General features: G+C 39.1%; 1 protein-coding gene across 1 annotated transcript; it reads right to left on the reverse strand.

Moving 5' to 3' along the window:
• Positions 1 to 884: 884 nt before the first annotated feature.
• On the reverse strand, positions 885 to 1,299 carry LOC101638653 (interferon-induced transmembrane protein 2-like). Its single transcript, XM_045292134.1, has one exon. The coding sequence runs from the start codon at positions 1,273 to 1,275 to the stop codon at positions 901 to 903; it is 375 nt and encodes a 124-aa protein (XP_045148069.1). The 5' UTR covers positions 1,276 to 1,299; the 3' UTR covers positions 885 to 900.
• Positions 1,300 to 20,951: the final 19,652 nt, after the last annotated feature.

The raw sequence follows: 20,951 nt of genomic DNA on the forward strand, positions 1-20,951 counted from the left end.
ACAAACCCACGCCAAATAAAAGTACATCGAAAGATAACCTAGTCAGGTTCTGCTTTTAAGCAGGTGATAACCACTGACTAATTAAGGATACTCAAAGGGAATGAAAAATCTGCTTTTGCTCTCTAGTCAGAGATTTTCCTAGTTCTCAGAATCTGCTATCACACGCCTTAAATCGTTACAAAGTTCAGAAATAGCACTGTGCCAGGCATGGTGGTGTGTGCTTGTTGTCCCAGCTACTTGGGAGGCGGAGGCTGGAGGACCGACAGAGTTCAGGAGTTTGGGCCTATAGTGCACTAGGCCTATTGGGTGTCTATCAGGTTTCCGCACTCAGTAAGGCATCAATATGGTGACCCATCTGGAGCAGGGGACCACTACATTGTCCAAGGATGGGTGAGCCGGGCTAGGAAGGAACAGAGCATGTTTAAACTCTGGGGCTGATCACAAATACCTGCTGGAATTTTTTTGCTAGGGTTTTAAAGATTTTAAAATTTTCCATCATAAAGGGTTTTCTTACATGAACTGAGCTAATAGAGAATCTCAATAAGTTTGTTCTGGGTGTGTTGGCCTGAAACAAAAACTAAGATAATCTTGTTCTTTAAAATGCATAAAATATATTCTAAATAATAATTTTTCTTTATCCTGTAAATTCAGGAAATATGCTATATGTGGTGATTTCCATTTGAAAGCAAACAACTGAAAAAGAAAGAAAGAAAAAAAGAGAAAACAAACAATTGACATTTCTGTGTTTTGTTGTTTTTTTTTTTATACACTGGGGCGCTTTATTGGGCTTGCTGAGAGATGGAGATACGTGCGCAAACGGCAGTGGACAGGAGCGGCAGCAGGCAGGCCAGAGGTCAGGTCGTCCAGCAGGGCAGGGCCGGACACAGTGTGGTGCAGTGACTAGTGGCCTTGCTGGCCCATCATCTGTGACAGGGCTTGGAAGCTCATCCCTGTGCCTGTGGCGAGAAGAATGACGAAGACGAGGATTTCCAGGAGGCCGAGGACCGTAGAGAAGATGTTCAGGTACTTGGAAGTGGATGCGTGGCTCTGGGCCCCAATCATGTCACCCACCATCTTCCGGTCCCTAGACTTCACGGAGTAGGCATAGGCCACGAAGCCCAGGCAGCAGCAGTTGAGGAAGAGCGTGTTGAAGAGGGACCAGATGACGTGGTCGGGCACCTGGGGTTCACGCTGGATGTTGATCACGGTGGACTGCATGGGGGCGGCGTGGTATGGGGCCCGCAGCCCACCCATCTTGACCTCCTCTTGAGCCATCTCCTGGCTGAGGACACACAGACCTGCAGAATGGGAGCGGCCGACATTTCTATGTTTTGAGAGCACAAATGAGTTAACATTTCTTAGTATGAGTAAACAAAGTTATAAACAAATTCGTCTTAGTTATAGATATTATCTTAAATTGGAAGTACTTTATTTTCTTAAATACTTATGTCAATTTTTCTGCAAAGCAACAACACAATTTTTCAGGCCTTGAAAAGGATGGACCCAGTGGCTGCATCCTTGGGTTCATGATAGGAACGATTGTGAGGATGACGCAAGACAGTGTTTCATGCTGTTGTGCGTAAGGTCGCTATCAGTGGGAGCCTACTTGATGGCACCCAACAGCAACACAGAGGTCTTGTGCAGAAGATTTACCTAATGCAACTTATCTTTTGATCTCTTGACCAACCACTGCTTCCATAGGCGCTGATTGTGGATCCAAGCAAGACGAATCCTTGACAACTTCAATTTTTTCTCCATTTATCACGGTGTTGCCTATTGGTCCAGTTGTGAAGATTTTGGTCTTCTTTACTGAAGGCTTCCATCCTTGCTCTTCAGCAGCAGGTGCCTGAAATCCCCCTCACTTTCAGCAAAGTTGTGTCATCTTCAATCACAGTTTATGAATAAGCCTTCTTTCGTTCCTGATGCCACATTCTTCTTTCTATAAGCCAGATTCTTTGATGATTTGCACAGTATGCAGTTTGAACAAGTATCAGGAGAGTATGCAACCCTGTTGCACACCTTTCTTGATTTTAAACAATGCAATGTTCCTTAACTGCCTCCTGATCCATATCCAAATGCCGCATAAGCACAACCCATAGTGTGTTATGCTCCACACATTCAAATGCCGGGCACAGTCAATAAAATACAATACAAAGCATCAAAAACAACAACAACAATACAATTTAAAAAAATATGACCATTAGTCTCTTTGTATTTTCCTCTTCTTTTTTTTAACAACCTAAATGATCTTTATTTTTGTGGAATCATTGAAGTTGGAACAATCAATCTACTAAGGGAAAAAATAAGGAGCCCCATTGTCACAGTCAAGGAAGCAGTGAACAGCTAATCTCATCATCAGCCATACAAATTCACCAGTCACTCCATGGGAGAAAGTTGAGGCTCTCTGTTCACATAAAGATTTGCTGCCTCAGTAACTATGATTTGGAATCAACTCAATGGCAGTGTTGCTAGGTGCCACTGAATTGGTTCTGACCCGTACAGACCAATTCTTATAAAAAAGGCTTTTATACATTTTATAACACTAACCAGTGGGTGCATTTACTTTTGCATTCTTCTTTTTCTACTTACTATGATTTCAATATATTAAGGGAAGTCAAAAAGTATTGCTGCCATTGTACCTCCACTCAAGCCCTCCCTCAATGCAAGAACACTTTGTTCTATTAAACTGGCATTCTGTGATGCTCACCTTCCCAACAAGATCGCTGATGACAAATGTGTGCATAAGCAAATGTGGTGAAGAAAGCTAATGGTGCCCAGCTATCAAAAGATGTAGCATCTGGGGTCTTAAAGGCTTGAAGGTAAACAAGCAGCCATCTAGCTCAGAAGCAACAAAGCCCACATGGAACAACATATCAGCCTGTGTGATCATGATGTGTCCAAGGGATCAGGTATCAGTCATCAAAGAACAAAAAAATCATATCATTGTGAATGAGAGGGAGTGCAGAGTGGGGACCCAAAATCCATCTGTAGGCAACTGGACATCCCTTATGGAAGGGCCTTGGGGAGGAGATGAGCCAGTCAGGCTGCAGTCTAGCAACAATGAAACATACAACTTTCCTCTAGTTCTTTAATGCTTCCTCAACCCCCACCCCCTGACTATCATGATCCCAGTTCTACCTTAAAAATCTGGCAAGACCAGAGGATGTACACTGGTACAGAGAGGAACTGGAAACACAGGGAATTTAGGACAGATGAACCCTTCAGGGCCAGTGGTAAGAGTGGCGATACCAGGAGGATGGAGGGAAGGTGAGTTGGAAAGGGGGAACTGATTACAAGTATCTACATATAACTCCCTCCCTGGTGGAAGGACAACAGAAAAGTGGGTGAAAGGAGATGTCGGAAGTGTAAGACATGACAAAACAATAATCATTTATCAAGGGTGCATGAGGGAGGGGGTGGGGGTGAGCTGATCCCAAGGGCTCAAGTAGAAAGCAAATGTTTTGAGAATGATGACAGCAACAAGTATGCAGATGTGCTTGATACAGTGGATGTATGTATGGATTGTGATAAGAATTGCATGGACCCCCAATAAAATGATTAAAAAAAATCAGTATTGCTGTTGGGGTCTTAGTTCATACATCCATAAATACATACAAAACTTGTTGAAACATACGTATGAGATCAATGGATGACTGCCGACACGTTCTTTCAATAATAAACTTGTTTGGTCTCATTAGGATGTCTTGAGGGAAAAAAAAGGTCCAATCAAAACAGTGCCTTCTAAAGGGGTAATTTTGAGAGATTTTCTTAAAGGATAAAAGATAATCACAGCAGTAGTATGACGTTTTAAGAAAATTCAAAGCTGTGTTTGTGAGGGGAAAATGCCAGGAAAGTTGTGGCAGGGAACACCCCCCCACCCTCCACCCCACCCCCCGCCGTTACAGAACCTGCTCATTCTTAAAGTGTACCTGGAGCTGTCCTTGGGGAATTTCATCGGGAAACCGTACCCTAGCCACGGACAGCACTCATCTTGCTCTTTTAGACTTCTTTTTACTCCCCAAACTCAAAGAACACTTAAAAGGAATCAATATGAGTCCTCAAAGATGCCCCATTTGAACATCGAAAAGAAGGAACCACAGTGGTTACCCATTGGGCTTCTTTCCCCAATGTCATCAGCGTGAAACCACGAACCAGGTGAGGCTTTCTACTCCTGCAAACATCTAATAGTCGCAGAAACCCGCGGCGCCTCTGAACTCTGTCCTGTCAGGACACTGGACACTGGAATCGCTTGACGACGGTGAGTTTTGCATCTGAAATCAAACAGCCCAGAATTCTTTGGGGGAAGGGTTAGAGAGAACGAAACGCCGTCTTTAGAACTTTACAGCTCGAGGTGGGAGTTATGTCAGAAGCTGCACATTTTTATACATTTGCTTATTACTGGTGTCTAGGGTTTTGTAGCAACATTTTTGACTTACCATCATATTTATTTCTCTATATAAAGCTTCCTCATTCTTATTTGAAATCAACATCATACAGCATTTAGAAAGATCAATTGTTTTTCAAAGACAAAAATGAATTACACATTTAAGTGCAAACACACATTTTACATATTTTTTAAAATACAGAGATCGTATTTTTAGAGCGAGATCTACAGGACTAGGAGCATCTCCTCTCCACAGATAATGGCCTCAGAGCTTGCTGGTCAAACTATACGTTCCATCGAAATAGCCTCAAATCTTTCTCCTCATGTTGCATCTCCATTTGCAGTTCCAAGAATGGACCCCAAATTGCCTCCTAGACATGTCTGTGGGCCTTTGCTGATATGAATTAGTTTGTTTGATTAAGGCACAAAATAAAAACCAAACTAAAATCTGTTGGTATTGAGACCATGTCAGTTTATGAGGACCCCACAATATGCTGTGACCTGTCAGAAGCACATCACCAAGTCTTCTTCCAAGATGCCTCTGGGTGGGTTTGAACTGCCAACCTTTCAGTAAGCAGCCCAGCATTGAACCATTTGTTCCACTCAGAACCTCCGAGAGAGAAAACAGACTCCGTTAAAAAAAAAAAAAGTGTTCCTGATCTTCAATGGTTGCATTTTATATGTAATGGAAAAGAGCTCGCCATCACCATTATCTTCACATCAGCCATTCCTAATCCCTCGTGGAGAAGCGAGTTTGTTCTCCTGCGTCTTAAAATAGATTGGAATGGTCATGGAGTCAGGCAGTGATTTGAAACCCATGCAGTGGCACTTTCCAGATGCATGCCCATGAGAAAAGCACTTTTGCTCTCAAGCCTCTGTTTATTGAACTGCTAAGTAGTGTGAAAAATGGCCGTCAGTGAGCTCTACAGGATAATCAGATGAGCTAACCCTGAGAGGCACACACCTCAGGCCCAAACACATGCTGTTCCTAGGTGCTAAGGAGTCTACTCGACTCACAGTGCACCAGAATGAAACACCGCCCTGTCCTCCACCAGCCCCACAACACTCTTATGTTTGAATCCATTGTTGGGGCCACTGAGCCAATCCGTCACCTTGCTTTTCCAGGGACTGATGTCTCTGGGTAACATGTTCACAACATGGGAAATTAGGGTTTGCAAAGAATATTCTAACTGTAATTTCTACAAGACAGATTTGTTTGTTTTTCTAGCAGCCCAGGGTGTGGGATAGAAAAAGGGTTTTCCCCAGCTTGTCTCCCCCAAATATATGTCAGGCCTAGGACACTGCTTGCAACTAATGGTAAATGATTTGTCAAATTATCTCCCTAAAGGACCAGCCATTCTGAGCAATCAGACACTATTGTTTATTCCACCATAGGTGGGGCTCACTCCCTGCTGTTAAGGACCTTGAATTGTTTTCCTGATGGAGAGCTCAGAATAAGTCATACCTGCTCATTGACAACCAAGGTTAGGCTGCCATCCTGAATCTAGAATCTGCCCGTTTTGTCACATGTGTACCTCTAATCCCTTTTCTTCCTATTGCATGTATACCCCTAGATTGTCCCCCTCCCATTGCTGTATGGCCTATGGTATTATCCCTTCCTGTGATGGATGTCATTAACTGTAATCAGGGGGTTTGCACGCCCCCAAGTATATACAAATCTTGGTTAGAAATCTCTCTCTCTCCTCCCCTCCCCTCCTCCTCCTCTGTGATCTGCACAGACCTGGCTGCTGAGATTGTGGCAGTCCAGGAGGTGAGCATGCTACCATAAAATGTGTCTGACTCCTTTAGTTTACTCTTGCTCCTATCTCTCTTATTCTCTATGACTTTACTATAATCTTTATATATTATAACAGGTCAATTGCGCCTATGAACCCATGATATATTGTTAGGGGCTAGTTACCCTGACACCATGATACTTTCAATATTCTTTCCCAATGCCATAATTCAAATGCATCAGTTCTTCTCTGGTCTTCTTTATTAATTGTCCAGCTTTCACGTGCAAATGAGACAATTCAAAATATCATGGCTTGGGTCAGGTGCTTCTTCGTCTTCACAGTGACTTCTTTCCTCTTAACACTTTAGAGAGGTCTTGTGCAGCAGGTTTACACACTGTGATACATAGTCGGATTTCTTGACTGCTGCTTCAGTGAGCACCGACTGTGGATCCAAGTCAAGTAAAATCCTTGACAGCTTCAAGATTTTCCCTGTTTATCATGATGTTGCTTATTAGTCCCATTGTAGTTTTGTTTTCTTTATGGATGATGCATATGGAAGATCTTTTGATCTTTTACCTTCTTCAGCAAGTTTCAAGTCCTCCTTACTTTCAGCAAGCAAGGTTATGTCACCTGCAAATGGCAGGTTAAGGAGTCTTCTTTCAATCCTTCTTCATATAGTCCAGCTTCTCAGATGATTTATTCAGCAGACAGATGGAATAAGTTTGGTGAAAGGATACAACCCTGATGTAGACTTTTCCTGATTTTAAGCTATCCAATATCCCCTTATTCTGTTCGATTGCCTCTTGGTCTATGTACAGGTCTGTATGAGCACAATGAAATATTCTGGAACTCTCCTACTTTGTAATGTTACCCATAGTTTGTAATGATTCACACAGTCCAATGCATTTACATGGTCAAAGAACCATATTTCTACATTTGTACACATATCAAAGGTCAATTAGTAAATAAATGTATTTTCTTCTTTTGGAAATTCTATCAGATACAGGTAGGGATTTGTCATTCTATCCTTCATAGCTTTTACCACCTATTTATTTATCCCTATTGCAGATTGGGAAATTTTTTCAGATCTGTCTTTCAATACCCTCTGTTCTCTTCAACTATGATATTTTGTTGTTAGCTCATCTCCATCAGAATCTGCTCTGTTTTGTGGACCCACCATGATTCCTTCTATGTGGGTACCAGACATTCATATTATCCTGGGCCATTTTTAGGTTACTTTCCACACATTTCTACATGCCTACATAATTTCAATCCAATACCTACAAAAAAATGTAGAATTGGTTTTCTTGGGGTTTCTGTGCACCCAAAGCTGTGGAATGAGAGCAAGATGCTTCCCTTGGGTTAGTATGCAGCTTACTTGCTGCCCCTTACAAGGACTGGGCAGCATTGGAGTTTAGGAACTCTAACTCCAACTTTGCAGCTCAAAACACCATCTATTTCCTCATTTGGACACCAGAACTCCAAGTCCCAGCTCACAGGGTTCCTATTCAAGACCAGCCTTTCCTCTCACCCAAAATTAATCCCTTCAGGTTCATCTTGAGTTTATCTCATGCCTTTGAAGTCTCTCTTTTGTTTCCATAATGATTCACACTTTATTTTTACATTGCTCATTCTGTATTTTGATTATATATTTTTAACAAAGAAGCTCACTTTGCTCTTATTCCCTCAGGTTGTCTGATGTTAGTCAACATTCAACATAGCCATTGTTACCATAAACATTCACATTAACAATTCTGCATGCATCTTATGATGCAGTCTGGAAAATCCTTCTCTTACACATTGTACAAACAGGTTTTAAAAACATAGATACCGGTATATTATATATATCTTAATTTTCAGCTAGAGCCTAATATAAATGTCAATTTACAACTCAGTGGAAAAATTATAGGCTGTGGATTAATTGGTCCTCGGTTGTGATCAGAGAAGTTTCTTAATATTTTTAAGCCTCAAAGATTCATCAGGAAATAGGGATAAGACCAATTTTATTATGGACTGTTGTGAGCTTCAATGACTTAGCATAATACATGTGAAATATCATAAGTCATAATCCCACTCTCAGGACATCGAGTTGATACCAACTCCTAGCGACTTTATAGGACACAGTAGAACTGTTCCTGTGAATTTCCAAGACTATAACTGTTTATGGGAGTAGAAAGCCCCATTTTTCCCCCAAGAAGCAGCTGCTGGTTTTGAACTGCAGACCCTGTGGATAGCAATCCAACAAATAACCACTATACTACAGGGCTCCTGTTCACTTGATAGTAGTTCAATACATAATGGTTATTGTGATTTAATTATTGTGATGATGATCTTAAATGCACAGAAAGCTCAGGAAAGTCTGTCCCAGTCTCAGCACTGTAATCAGGAATCACTTTTCCCTTTGATTATAAGTTTCTTCAATGTAAAAAAAAAAAGTGGGAGATGTTACGTGTAATGAGTTTGATAAACAAATGTTGAGGCCCATTCTCTCTCTGAACAAAAATAATGTGAAATAAAGGAAGATAAAAACATAAACTTATAAGAAAAGGGAATAGGAGAGGAGGTGACAGGAGACTGCAATATCAACAAAAATTCGGAAGCAGTTAGATGAGCCGTAACTTGTTGGGAGCTGGTGGCCATTAAGGCCTAAGCCTCCGCCACGGAGCCGAACTTGGCTGCTTCCTGGTTGTTAAGTTTCGTCTTTCATTTGCTAAACCTGTGGGGGACTGGCCCTGCCTAATTCCTGCCCAACCCTACCTCCACGTTCCTAGCTACGTGCTCTGTAGCACGGGCGGTTGTAAGAGTTGACCTTTTCACCCATTGGTTAATAATGCCGAGCGCTCATTGGACTAAGATGGACTTTGCATTACGCCTGATGAACCTTATTCTGCATGCAGGACGTCTTTGAGAACTCGCGCGCGTCTTTTTACCTGCAGCTGATTGGTTAACGTTCTTATGCTTCATTAATGTACATGTTGGATTGGATGTTGTGCGGCACACCTTATTAAAATATGCACCTCCCAGTTCCCCTTTATATACCCCAGCTTTGCCCAAATAAATGGAGTTTGATCAGCGTTTTGTCTTGCTCCACGTCTCCGTGTCTTTTCTTCCACCCAGGTCCGCCTTTCCCTGCAGGGCCCTGCTCGTGCCTCCCGCAGGCCGGGACGCTACAGTAACTGACTTAGTACACTTGGTCACTTAATACACTGAAACCTCAGCGCCGGGGGAAACCCATCAAGGAGCAACAGAACAACACAGCAGAGCATCACCTCAGAAATGATCAGAAAGTGGAGATGCAGGTTATCGCCGAACGTGTGGATGCAAGATGGTGCTGAAACAAACAGCACCAGTTGAAAGTTGTGCAAGTTGCAGTGAGACCATCAAGCACCCATTCCATCATTTAAATTGACAGCATGATAGAGTTTGCATGGAGTCCTGGTGGCATACTGGTTGGGCCTAATCACAAAGTCAGCAGTTGGAACAACCAGCCCACCCGGTGGGAGACAGATGAGGCTGCCTGGTCCCACAAAGACTTACAGCCCCGGAAACCCAAAGGGCAGTTGTGCTGTGTTCACTGGGCCAGAATTGACTCAGTGGCAGGGAGTTTGAGTTTGGAGTTTTCTATTCACTGTGTTTGAGGACTTTCCAGTCTCCTTTCCCGCCAAGTCCTTTGAATTCCAGAACACGGTGTTCCAAATAGATGCATCCCACCCAAAGAAGCCTCATTGCATTTGGCACATTGATTGTGATGGGTATGTTTACTACAACAAGGAGCACCATTTTAATTACTTGTACAACTTTTTTCCCCACAACATGAGCAGTTGCATTACTTTAAAAAAAAATGGTTATATTAATGACTTAATCTTTTCTCATTTCAGTCTTTTTCAATTGCTAAGGTTTGTACTTCTCCCATGAAATTTGCTATAGCAAGCACATTCACAATGCTTTCCTGTAATGAATTTTTTAAAACAAATTATTCTTTCACTTGCTTCTGAAATATTTGTTGAAACTCAACATTGATCCAGGTCCCATGACAAAGGCTAAGTAGTGAACAAAAGAGAGCTTTCTAGCTTCACCAATTAAAGGGAAAATGAACATTTAAATTAAAAACTATAGAATTCACCTATAATTGTAAACTGTGCGGGGGTAGTTGTAAGTGGCCATTAAAAAGGAGATTTTCTTATATGCGTATGGATTCAGAATCTGAGCTCCAATTTTTCTTGCTTAGAAAATTCTTCTTTCAAAAATGTGGGTATGAAGACTGGCCTTTAAAATGAAAACATAATTGTGTTCCAGCAGGTAACAGATATCTATTATCCTCATGGCTGTTTAATCTTCTCAGCATTAATTCTTCTATTTATAGCCACTCAGTATGTAAAATGCAGCTGCCTATGTGTGCCGCCTACTTGTAAACCACACAACAACGTCCAGCTTAATTAGAGCACCATAAACAGTGTGAAGAACCCGTGAGCCTTTGCCTTTTCTTCTCCTATCAATAGGATTAGAATATTTCTCTGTTCAGCTTGGCCTTCAGACTCTTAACACCAGAATTCTCAGAACCACCAGTTAATGAGAGGTAACAGCAAGTCAGGAGGAGGGAAGAAAAGGGCTTATTTTCCAATTAAGAAGTACTGATTCATTAACCGTGACTCAAGTGTTCAGTTTGGATTCAAGTGGTCATGGACATGCATCAAACGACAGTGGCATGTGGATTTCTGCGGTCGTTCATCAATCTTGCACAGGCATGCCATTTTAAGAAGCAGCTGAAAGGGAACTGGAAGAGAGTAAAATATTCAAGGCCAAAGTCAAACTTACATGGTTGACTGTAAACTTGCCGAAGAACCGGAATTCTTTTTAATTGCCATGGGTATATCTCAAAATACATTAAAATAATAGTTTTGTCTACAAACCAGACACTAAAACATCCACAGCACAATTTGCCTAAAGTTATGGGAAAGTTAATGGGAGTATTCATTAATGTACCAAGCTATGCTAATTTAAATATTAATTCTAATAATTATCCCCCAGTATTTATGAATGTCCAAATAAACATTGAAGCCCACACCCTTTTAGTTACGTATCACTGGAAAGATAGTCATGTTTTAAAAGAAAGAATCAGGTGATCTTAGTTAATTTTTTCTCATTGTTTAAGTAATTTTCTCAAATGAGCTGTTTGACTTAACCTAATTCCTTTAGAATTCAGGAGAGTAATATGTACTACCCTTTATACACCAATGAATTATGTAGCATTCTAAGTAATTTGCTCACTTCCTCTGATCAATTGTACTGTCATTTTCTTCATCTTTGTGCTTAAGTGGATTCATTTTCCTTTACTTAGCCTTGAAGTAAGTCATTATATGGTTGAACCCAAGGGATTAATGTGACAGTTGGATTTTTTCCAAATAGACATTGAAATAAAACTCAGAGCATAGAAGCAATAGTTGTTATCAGCTGGGATGTGAGTTCAAGAAAATTGTGAAGTTTAATTAAAAATGGTAATGATTGCTTAATACAAAATAGTCTTGCTTGATGGATACATAAATATGTACATTCAAGTTGTTTATTGCTTCCTCAAGTCTGTATTTTAATTCCCCTCCAACCCCTCATGGACTCATAAACTGCAAATGCACATAGAATCCAAGGAAGCCAGCAGAAAGCAGCATTTTGGCAGCAGGGGTTGCTTTAGATGCATAGAGCATGGGAGAAAGAGTTTGACGTTCAAGTACGGCCAAGCTAGATGTTGGGGAAAAATCTCAGACTTTCCAATAAAATCTCAGAAAATTCATGCCTTAAAAATAAGTCCAGGTCTAAGGAATCCCCTCCATGATTAAATGCAAAACGGAAATAAGATCCATGTGGTCATTGTAGACAGTAACTTAACTACCAGAAAATTACCTTTCTTTAGAAGCAAGATACAAAATACAGAATCATTACAATGTATCACCCAATACTTTCAAAGAGAAAATACAGTTCAGGAAATATGGACAGATGAACCATACATTAGCACTGGGACAAGGTGAGAGCTATTATAAATAGGTTACATGATTTAAAAGAAAAGATGGGGAAAATGCGAGAACAGATGGAAAATCCAACCAGGAAAAAAAATGATAAAAAAGCCAGACAAAATTCCAGAATAAAAAATATCGTATTAAAATTAAAAAGCTGCTGGATATACTTTCAAGAATAAAAAATCAGTAAATTTGAAGACAGGTTAGTAGAAATTATCTAATTACTAAGGACAGGTTAAGACAGCCAACAAGAACAATATCATTTACAAAAAAAAAAAAAAGACTTAACTGACAGTTAGGGACATTACATACAATGTATGCTGGATATTTAATATTTTCTGCCCCACCCCATGTGTTTGAAATATACTTGTAGGTCATCAAAGACTCCAAGTCCACTTCAGTTTTACTTTCCCTCCTTTTTTAGCCACTCAGACCGAGCTTTAGCTCTGAGAGCTTTTAGGGCTGTGAGCCTTCACTCTGGTTTTTTGGTTTTAAAGAAGCATCATCTATGTAGCTGCACAATCCATCTCAACGTATGAAATCCGCAATAGTACCCTGTTAAACACTCCCTGATTATGGTGCTCTCTCGTTTGTCCCTCCCATAGTTTTCCCTCCCTCAATAATTTTCCATCCTTCCACGCTCCCTGCTCCTGATCCCTGGTCTCCTCCTCCTAGTCTTCAAAGTCTTTGGTATACAAGACTGGTATAAAAATTGTTTTCTTTGTTTTTCCTTATAATAATAATGTCATTAAATATTTATATTCATAAGACTGACTAACTTTGCTAAGCATAATGTTCTCTAGTTTGTCCATGCCTTGCAATGTTTCAGAGAGTTGACTTTTTAAAAATTAATGCATAAAATTCTATAGTATTAATGTACCAGAGTGTGTTTATCCATTCCTCTATGGTTAACAATTTTGTTTGTTTCCATGTTTTTGCTATTATGGAAATTGCTGCAATGAAGATGGTGTGCATTTCTGTCTATTTTGTAGTCGTAGATTTTTTAGGGCATATACCCAGTACAGATTGCTGGGTCATAAAGTTCTTGTATTTGCATTTGTTTGAGGACGCGCCATACTGATTTCCACAGCAGTTGCACAATTCTAGAGTCCCACCAGCAATGTAGAAGTGTTCCCATCACTCCCCCTTCTCTCCAGCATTTATTATTTTTTGTTTTCTTGAATTGTTCCCAAAGGGTGGATATGAGGTGATTGCTCATTATTTTGATTTGTATTTCTCATGTCTATTGATCTTGAACATTTCTTCATATGGTTGCTGGCTTCTTGGATGTTCTCTTTGGTGAATTGTCTATTCATGGCTTGTGCCCATTTTTTTTTATTGGGTTATTTGTATTTTTCTTGTTAAAACGTTATCGTTTTCCATAGATTGTAAAAATTAGCCCTTTATCTGATGTATCATTACTAAATATTTTTCCCAAACTGTGAGTTCTCTTTTAATTATTTTGATGAAGTCCTTTTATATGCATAGATATCATATCTTTAGAAGGTCTCAGTCCTTGGTTTTGTCTTCTATAGCGTAAATATTTCTACTTATGTTCAGCAGTGTGTTTATGCCTTGTGTTCGGGCCATTAAGTGTGTCCTTGTTTTTTCGTTGATGGTCCTCATGGTTGTAGGGTTTAGGTTTAGGTTTTTGATCTGTCTTGAGTTCATGTTTGTACTTGGTGTGAGGTGTGGGGCCCAGTTCATTCTTTTGCAGGTGAAGATCCAGTTTTTCCAGCACCATTTATCGAAAAGTCTATATTTTCCCCACTTAACTTGTTTTAGTACTTTATCAAAAATTAGGTGTCTGTTGGCATTTGGTTGTATTTCTGGGTTCTCAATTCTAATCCGTTTGTCATTATATCTATCACTGCACCTCTAGCAAACTCTTTATTACCATATGTACATAATGGACTTTAAAGTTTGAGAGTGAAAGGCCTTCTACTTTGTTTTAATTTTTTACAGTGTTTTATTTGTCCTGCGTTTATTTCCTTTCCATATAAAATTAATGATTCATTTTTTCATTTCGTTGAAGAATTGTGATGGGACTTGGATTGAAATTTGTAAAGTTTTTTTGGCAATATTGATATTTTCACTATGTTTAGTTTATCCAGGATCAAGGTAGGATGTTCCATTTGTTTAAGTGTCTTTTGGTTTTTTGTAGGAGTGTTTTGTAGTTTTCTTTGCATAAGTCTTCTGTTTCCTTGGTAAGACTTATTCCTAAATATTTTAGCTTTTGTATAGTTATTGTAAATGATACTGTTCTTTTAAAATATTTTTTGGTGCCATCTTATATGAAATGCAAGAATCCTACTGATTTCTATATGCTGATCTTACAGGCTGCTATGCTGCCAACTTTTTCAATTAATTCCAGCAATTTTTAAATCGCATCTTTGGAGTTTCCTAGATATAGAATTATATCCTCTGTGAATAAAAGAAATTTTGTTCTTTTGGATTATTTTAATAGATTTTTTTATGTCTGATAGCTCTAGCTAAAACTTCCAGGATCATATAAAATAAAAGCAGAAAATAAGGAGAATATAAAAAATCATATAAAATAAGGAGAGACTGTCTGGTTCCTATTTGAACTTTAGTTCTTTCCTTTAAGTGGAAAGATGTTGGCTTAGCTTCTGTAGCCTTTATTATATTGAGGAATTTCTATTCCTATTTTATTGAGTGTTTTCATAAGGAATGAATGTTAATTTTTATCAAATACCTTTTCTGAATTGAATGATATAATCACATGGTTCTCCTTTATTTTGAATTGTATCGATTATTTTTCTAATCAACTGTCCATGCATATTTAGTATGAATCTTTCTTGATGGTGACATGTTCTTGTTTGATGCTTTGTTGAATTCTGCTGACTAGGATTTTATTGAATATCTTGGCATCTATACTCAACAGTGGTATTGGTGTATACTTTTTCAATTGTGGTGATGACTTTGTGTGGTTTAGGTATCAAAGTTATAGCTGCTTCATAAAATTAGTTTATTAGTATATTGTCCATTTGTAAATTGTGAAATAGTTTATGTAGAATTAATGTTTGATAGAATTCCCCAGTGAATCTATCTGGTCCCAGATCTTTTGATGTTGAGAGTTTTTTATGTGTAGATCTATTTCATCTTGTTATAAGCTTATTGAGATTTTCTAAATCAGACTGTGGTCATTTGGATAATGCATTTCTAGAAAATTACTCATTTCTTCTAGATCTACAAATTAGCTGGGTTATAATTTTTGTAATACTGTGTGATTGTTTTTAAAATATCATTTGGTTCTGTTGTAATGTCCCCCATTTCATTTCTTATTCATAGAATTTTATTTTTCTCGTTTTCTTCCTTTGTTCGGTTTGCCAGTGGTTTATCAATTTTGTTCCTCTTTCTACAGAAACAACTTCTTGTGTTGCTGTTTTTTCCCATAGTTTTAAAGTTTTCTGATTCATTTATTTCTGTCCTAATCTTGATTGTGTATTTCTTCTAGCATCTCAGGATTTGTTCTTCAGGTATTTTTCCAGTTGTTGTAATTGAGTTGGAGTACATATAATATTTTCAAGCACATATGAACATTTACCAAGACCGATTACAAACTGGGTTGTTATGAAAAAAAAAAAAAGCTTTCAAAACTTAGATAACTTAGATTTACAGGATATGCTCTGTGGTCACAAAGGAATGAAATAGGGAATGGATAACCAAAAGTATCTCGAATATTCCTTAATAATATTTAGGAAGTGAGCAAAATATTTCTAAATAACTGATAGGCCAAGAAAACAAGTCACAAACTAGAAAATCTTTGAAGATCAAAGATAACGAGAGCAATACAAAACACAATGGATAGGATATACAGCTAATGGAGTATTTATAGACAAAATTAAAACATTAGATGCATATACTAGCAAAGGAAATGTATGTGAAATTAATAATCTAAGATTTAAATATTAAGTGCTAGGAAAATACAAAAACTCAGCAAATTAAGCACACAGTATATAGAAGAAAGAAATAATAAATCTATAAGTAGGTACAAATAACTAAAATAGACAAATTGAGAAAAATAATAAAGTCAAGCATTAGTAATTTTTAAAAAAGGGTAAAAAATAAACTACTCAATGTTGGTAAAAAGAACTTAAAAATAGAAGAAAGAAAGAAAACACACACTTCCAATACCAGTAATGAAAGATGAAACAGCATATCAGATCCTCTAGTCATTAAAAGGTGACCTGGGAACATTGTGAAAAGCTCTATGGCAGTGCTTCTCAACCTTCCTAATGCCGGGACCCTTTCATACAGTTCCTCATGGGGTGGTGACCCCCAACCATAAAATTATTTTCATTGCTACTTCATAACTGTAATTTTGCTACTGTCATGAATCAGGCCACTCCTGTGAAAGGGTCATTCGACCCCCAAAGGGGTCGCAACCTACAGGCTGAGAATCGTTGCTTTCTGGTAATAAACTTGACAACTTTTAAGAAATAAACAAATACTTTCAAAGACAAAAATTTCCAAAACGTAACACAAAGAAATAGAAAATCTACCCAGCTGTGTATCCATTTAAAATTGAATATGTAATTAACAGCCTATTACAGAGAAAACTTCAGCCAAGATAACTGCACTGTTGAACTCAACCACGAATTTACAGAATAAATAGGTCAAAATTTACACAAGTTATGCCTGAAAATTGAAGACGATAGAACTTTTCTAGCTCATCTTATAAGGTATCGCTAAATCCTGCTACCCAAACCAGAATACTCAAATGGAAAATTAATGCGTCTCATGAAGAAAATATGCAAAAATCATTGGCAAATAATTACAAATTTAATCTTAAAATACATAAAAAGGATAATACACCATGAACAAGGAGATTGATTCTTAAGTACTCGATTGACTTAACACTTAAAATCAAATAATGTAAGATCTAGAATAAGCAAATACATAGAGACAAAAATGTATGAGTGACTACCAGGAGGAAGAATGAAAAGGTGGAGCTCATTTCTTAGGAGACACTGAGGACTTGCCTAAGGAAATGGGGCCTTCGGAGGGGATAATGGTTGTGCACTCTGATCGATATAATCAGAGTCACTGCGTCTTACATGTAAAAATTGCTGAACTGAGAAATACTGTGTTTTATAGATATAATCACAATAATATACGAACACAGAGTTTTTTGTTTGTTTGTTTTTAATCAATGTATTGCCCAAATAAAAGAGGGATGAGGCAAACGAATTTACTAGGATAGAAATCCAAGGGTTCCCTCTGAAGGCTGACTTAGGAACAAGCATGAGGGAGTGCTGTGAGTGCTGGAAGCGGTATCTTTTATTTTATTGTAATATAATTTATTCTTGGTAAAGAGGTGTCCAAGATGTAATTGTTGGGTATAAAAAATATTCTATTTTTTTAAAAGCTCCCCCACCCAAACCATTTTAACAGGAGCTAATGCAGACATCATCCCATTCCATAGTTCCATCATAATGGAAACTATCTTGATTGGGTTGTGAATGTAGACATGTATATATTTATCAAAACATATCTAAACCCTGGAGGAGTCATCGTTACACTTTGGTCTGCTGATCACAAGGTCAGCAATGTGGAGCCACCAGGCGCTCTGTGGAAGGAAGACCGGGCTTCCTACTCCAGAATGTCTCTGACCCTCACGGGGCCGCTCGTCCCTCTTCTACAGGGTGGCTTTGGCTTTGAGTAGCTTTGACTTGATGGTGGTGAGTTTCGTTTCTAGTAAGCCTATCCTTTGGATTTTTGCTATTAATGTATGTAAATCTACCTCTTAACATTTTTTTAAATGAACAGTTTGACTTCACCTCTAGTTTGGTATGTTAGAGTTGGTGTTAATGAGTTTAGTAACTCCCGGTGTCGTCGCCCCCCCTCCCACCCCATGGGCTTCTGTGCAAGATCATATTGATTCCTTAGTAATACTCATTATCCATTTTAATCATAGAATAATAGGCAATAAGTATGATTGTAAATTGCTCAAATATAATATCGCTTAGCTTATACAGAAGCACCTTAGTGGCATAGTGCTTTTGCTCTGATTTGCAAAGTGGCAATTCAAAACCACCAGCGGCTCTGAGGGAGAAAGACTGGCTTTCTACTCCAGTAAACAGCTAGTCTCAAAAACGTACAAAGGGCAGTTCTGCCCTGTCCCACCAGGTGGCTTTGAATCAGTATTGACTGGACGGCAGTGAGTTTAACTTATAGGAACACTAAAACCAACATTGTAAAATCTTTCTATATTGAATTATATTATTTGTTATAACATTATTCGTAATGGAGTGGAAGCCTCTCTTGATTTTTCTGCTTCTGTTCCTTTAATTGTGATTTCATTCTCCAAAAAATCATTGATATAGCCTTACAAATAACTAATTACTATAATACAGTATCTAAAAACCCATAAAATTGGACAAAATCTGCAACTTAAAAATTCCCCCAAGAATGAAGACAACAGTGCATGATTGCAGGGTTTACAGTTTGAAACCACATCGTTCCAAGTGTCATTATAATTGGGTGATCGTGGCTGCTCTGACCAGAGCGCAGTAGAAGATTCAAAAGGGTAAACTGACATACAGCTTTAGCTTTGTAGGTATATTGATACATGTAAGCCGGTATTAAGAAAAATGTTTTGTTATTCTAATGAACCAAAACACTGTGAGAAGGTCAATTTCCACTTTCAGTGACCCTCTACAACAAGCTATTATTCCCATAGGCTATCATGCTGCACTCAAATGGGCTGCCACATCTTTCTTCTGCAGAATGACGTGGATTCCAACTGCCACCCTTTTAGCTGGCAACTAAGTGCTCAACCACGGCACGCCTCCAGTGCGCCTCTCTAACACCAGGGGCATTTTTGTCAAAATAGTAAACATCTGCTGAAACACTGCACAAAAATATTTATAGACAGTCATCCCGTGTCAGTCTAGCTTTGACAGTGTCACTCTGTGCAGTCCACATCCCCATCATGACACTATGGGGCCAAACCACCTACCAAGGGCCACTACAAAAACACGATGAAATACAAAGGTCCTTCATCAAAAGCATCTGTGAATTGTGGAAGCAATAAAGACTGAAACCCATAAACCAAACTCACTGCCATTGAGTCTACTCTGACTCATAGCAACCCTAATGGACAGAGTAGAGCTGCTTCCTCCAGTCTCTGGGCCTGTAACTCTTTATGGGAGAAGACAACCTTACTCTCTCCATTTAGGTGCTGGCGAGTGTGAGGCACCCGTGTCGAGTCAGCAGTCCAGTGCTACCACTGCACCCTGTGGGCTCCTGAATGAAGACTCAAGGGTCTCTGAGTCCAAGGAAGAGAACCATGGAGAATCGAGCTGACAATCTGCAGATGCTTGGATTGGGGGAGTTGTTTGTTTTTGTGGGTGTTTTCTTGCCAAATCTTTTTGCATCCTGGAGCCAGAGAATTTAGATTCTGCCCAGGGGGGAAAATGCGCTCATTGCTTAAGACAGAAAAACAACAGACAAACTCTGGGAAGTTCCACAGGGATGGAGACACACCATTGCAGGTCCCGCTGAGTCTCCATCGCGTTACTGGTTTCCCTTTCCAGATATTTGGCTCATTCTGAAGCTTCAAGAGGTGAGAAGCTAAAGAGCTGAGATAAAAATGTCTGGTTTTACTTAAAAAATAACTCCACAATTTCGTCATCAATTTACCTTTCCTGCCGAATTTTTCAGTTTCACACACTTCAGACTCTTGGCAAATGAACTTCCCTTTTGACCTTCTTTCAATTATTCTAGATTGTTTCTTTGCCTGGCTCATTCTTTCCCATATCTACCCTCTAGAGAGTTAATCTACTCTTCAAAACCAATTCAAATAGCATTTTCCTTGTGACTTTCGGGAGATGACATTGACACACCGAACCGCAGGATCCTACCTGAGGATAAACATACTTACAAGATGGTGTTGATTGTAGGAAAGATGAAAAGAGACACATAAACAAGACATATATTAGAAGACACCGACTACACCTTGTATAATAGCTTTTCAGAAAAATTACTTTTCACAAAGGTCAACCCAAACTGTGTCTTGTTCCCAATACATTCCTCTCTCTACATTCTACGGCTTGCTAGTTGCTGACTTTTAAACGACATAGATAAGGTTAGGGCACTAGTCCTCCTGTTTCTCCAAATTCTTAGAGACCCTTCACTTAGCCCAAAACAAGGACAAGCAACTCTTCCTTCCCCTCCTTGAGGACCAATGGGAAGGGAAAGGGATAACACATTGGCTCCTTTGCTTGACCTTTTCCACATCATAATAGGAAATGGCCAACACATTCTCTCCCTTGCTGGCTTTTCCCACATCAGCTCATCTATGCTCTAAGGAAGGACACCCGCGTCCTTGGCACCTTGCTCAAGGGCAGTGCAGTCACTGTGGTGTACTTGGCACCTCTTGGGATGTTCTCAAAGTGAGACAGCAAAGTCTGATTTTAGCATCCTCTTACATAATTAATTCCTTTCCTCTTCTCAGCAATCATATTTTTTCTCTGTTGGTCTTTACCACTTTCAGTCCTGTATTTCTGTTACTTGTGAGCATATATAATGCATCCTATTAGACTACAGGTTTTCTGGAGAGCAATGTTTAGGTAAGACTTAACTTTGTCTTCCCCCTGGAATTTAATGGAGGGCTGGTAAAGTGTCAGGGCTTAATATGGACAAATGAATGAACTGTGAATACGTAGACTTGTCCTTTACTTGTTGTTTGATGTCTTCAAGTCAGTTCTGACTCAAAGTGACCCTATGTACCCTGGTCACTGCCTGGTCCTGCACCAGCCTAACAATTATTCTTATGTTTGAGCCCATTGTTGCAGC

The sequence above is a fragment of the Echinops telfairi genome, unplaced genomic scaffold (assembly GCF_000313985.2).
Source record: "Echinops telfairi isolate 266 unplaced genomic scaffold, ASM31398v2 ScPeMD7_443;HRSCAF=831, whole genome shotgun sequence".
NCBI lineage: Eukaryota > Metazoa > Chordata > Mammalia > Afrosoricida > Tenrecidae > Echinops > Echinops telfairi.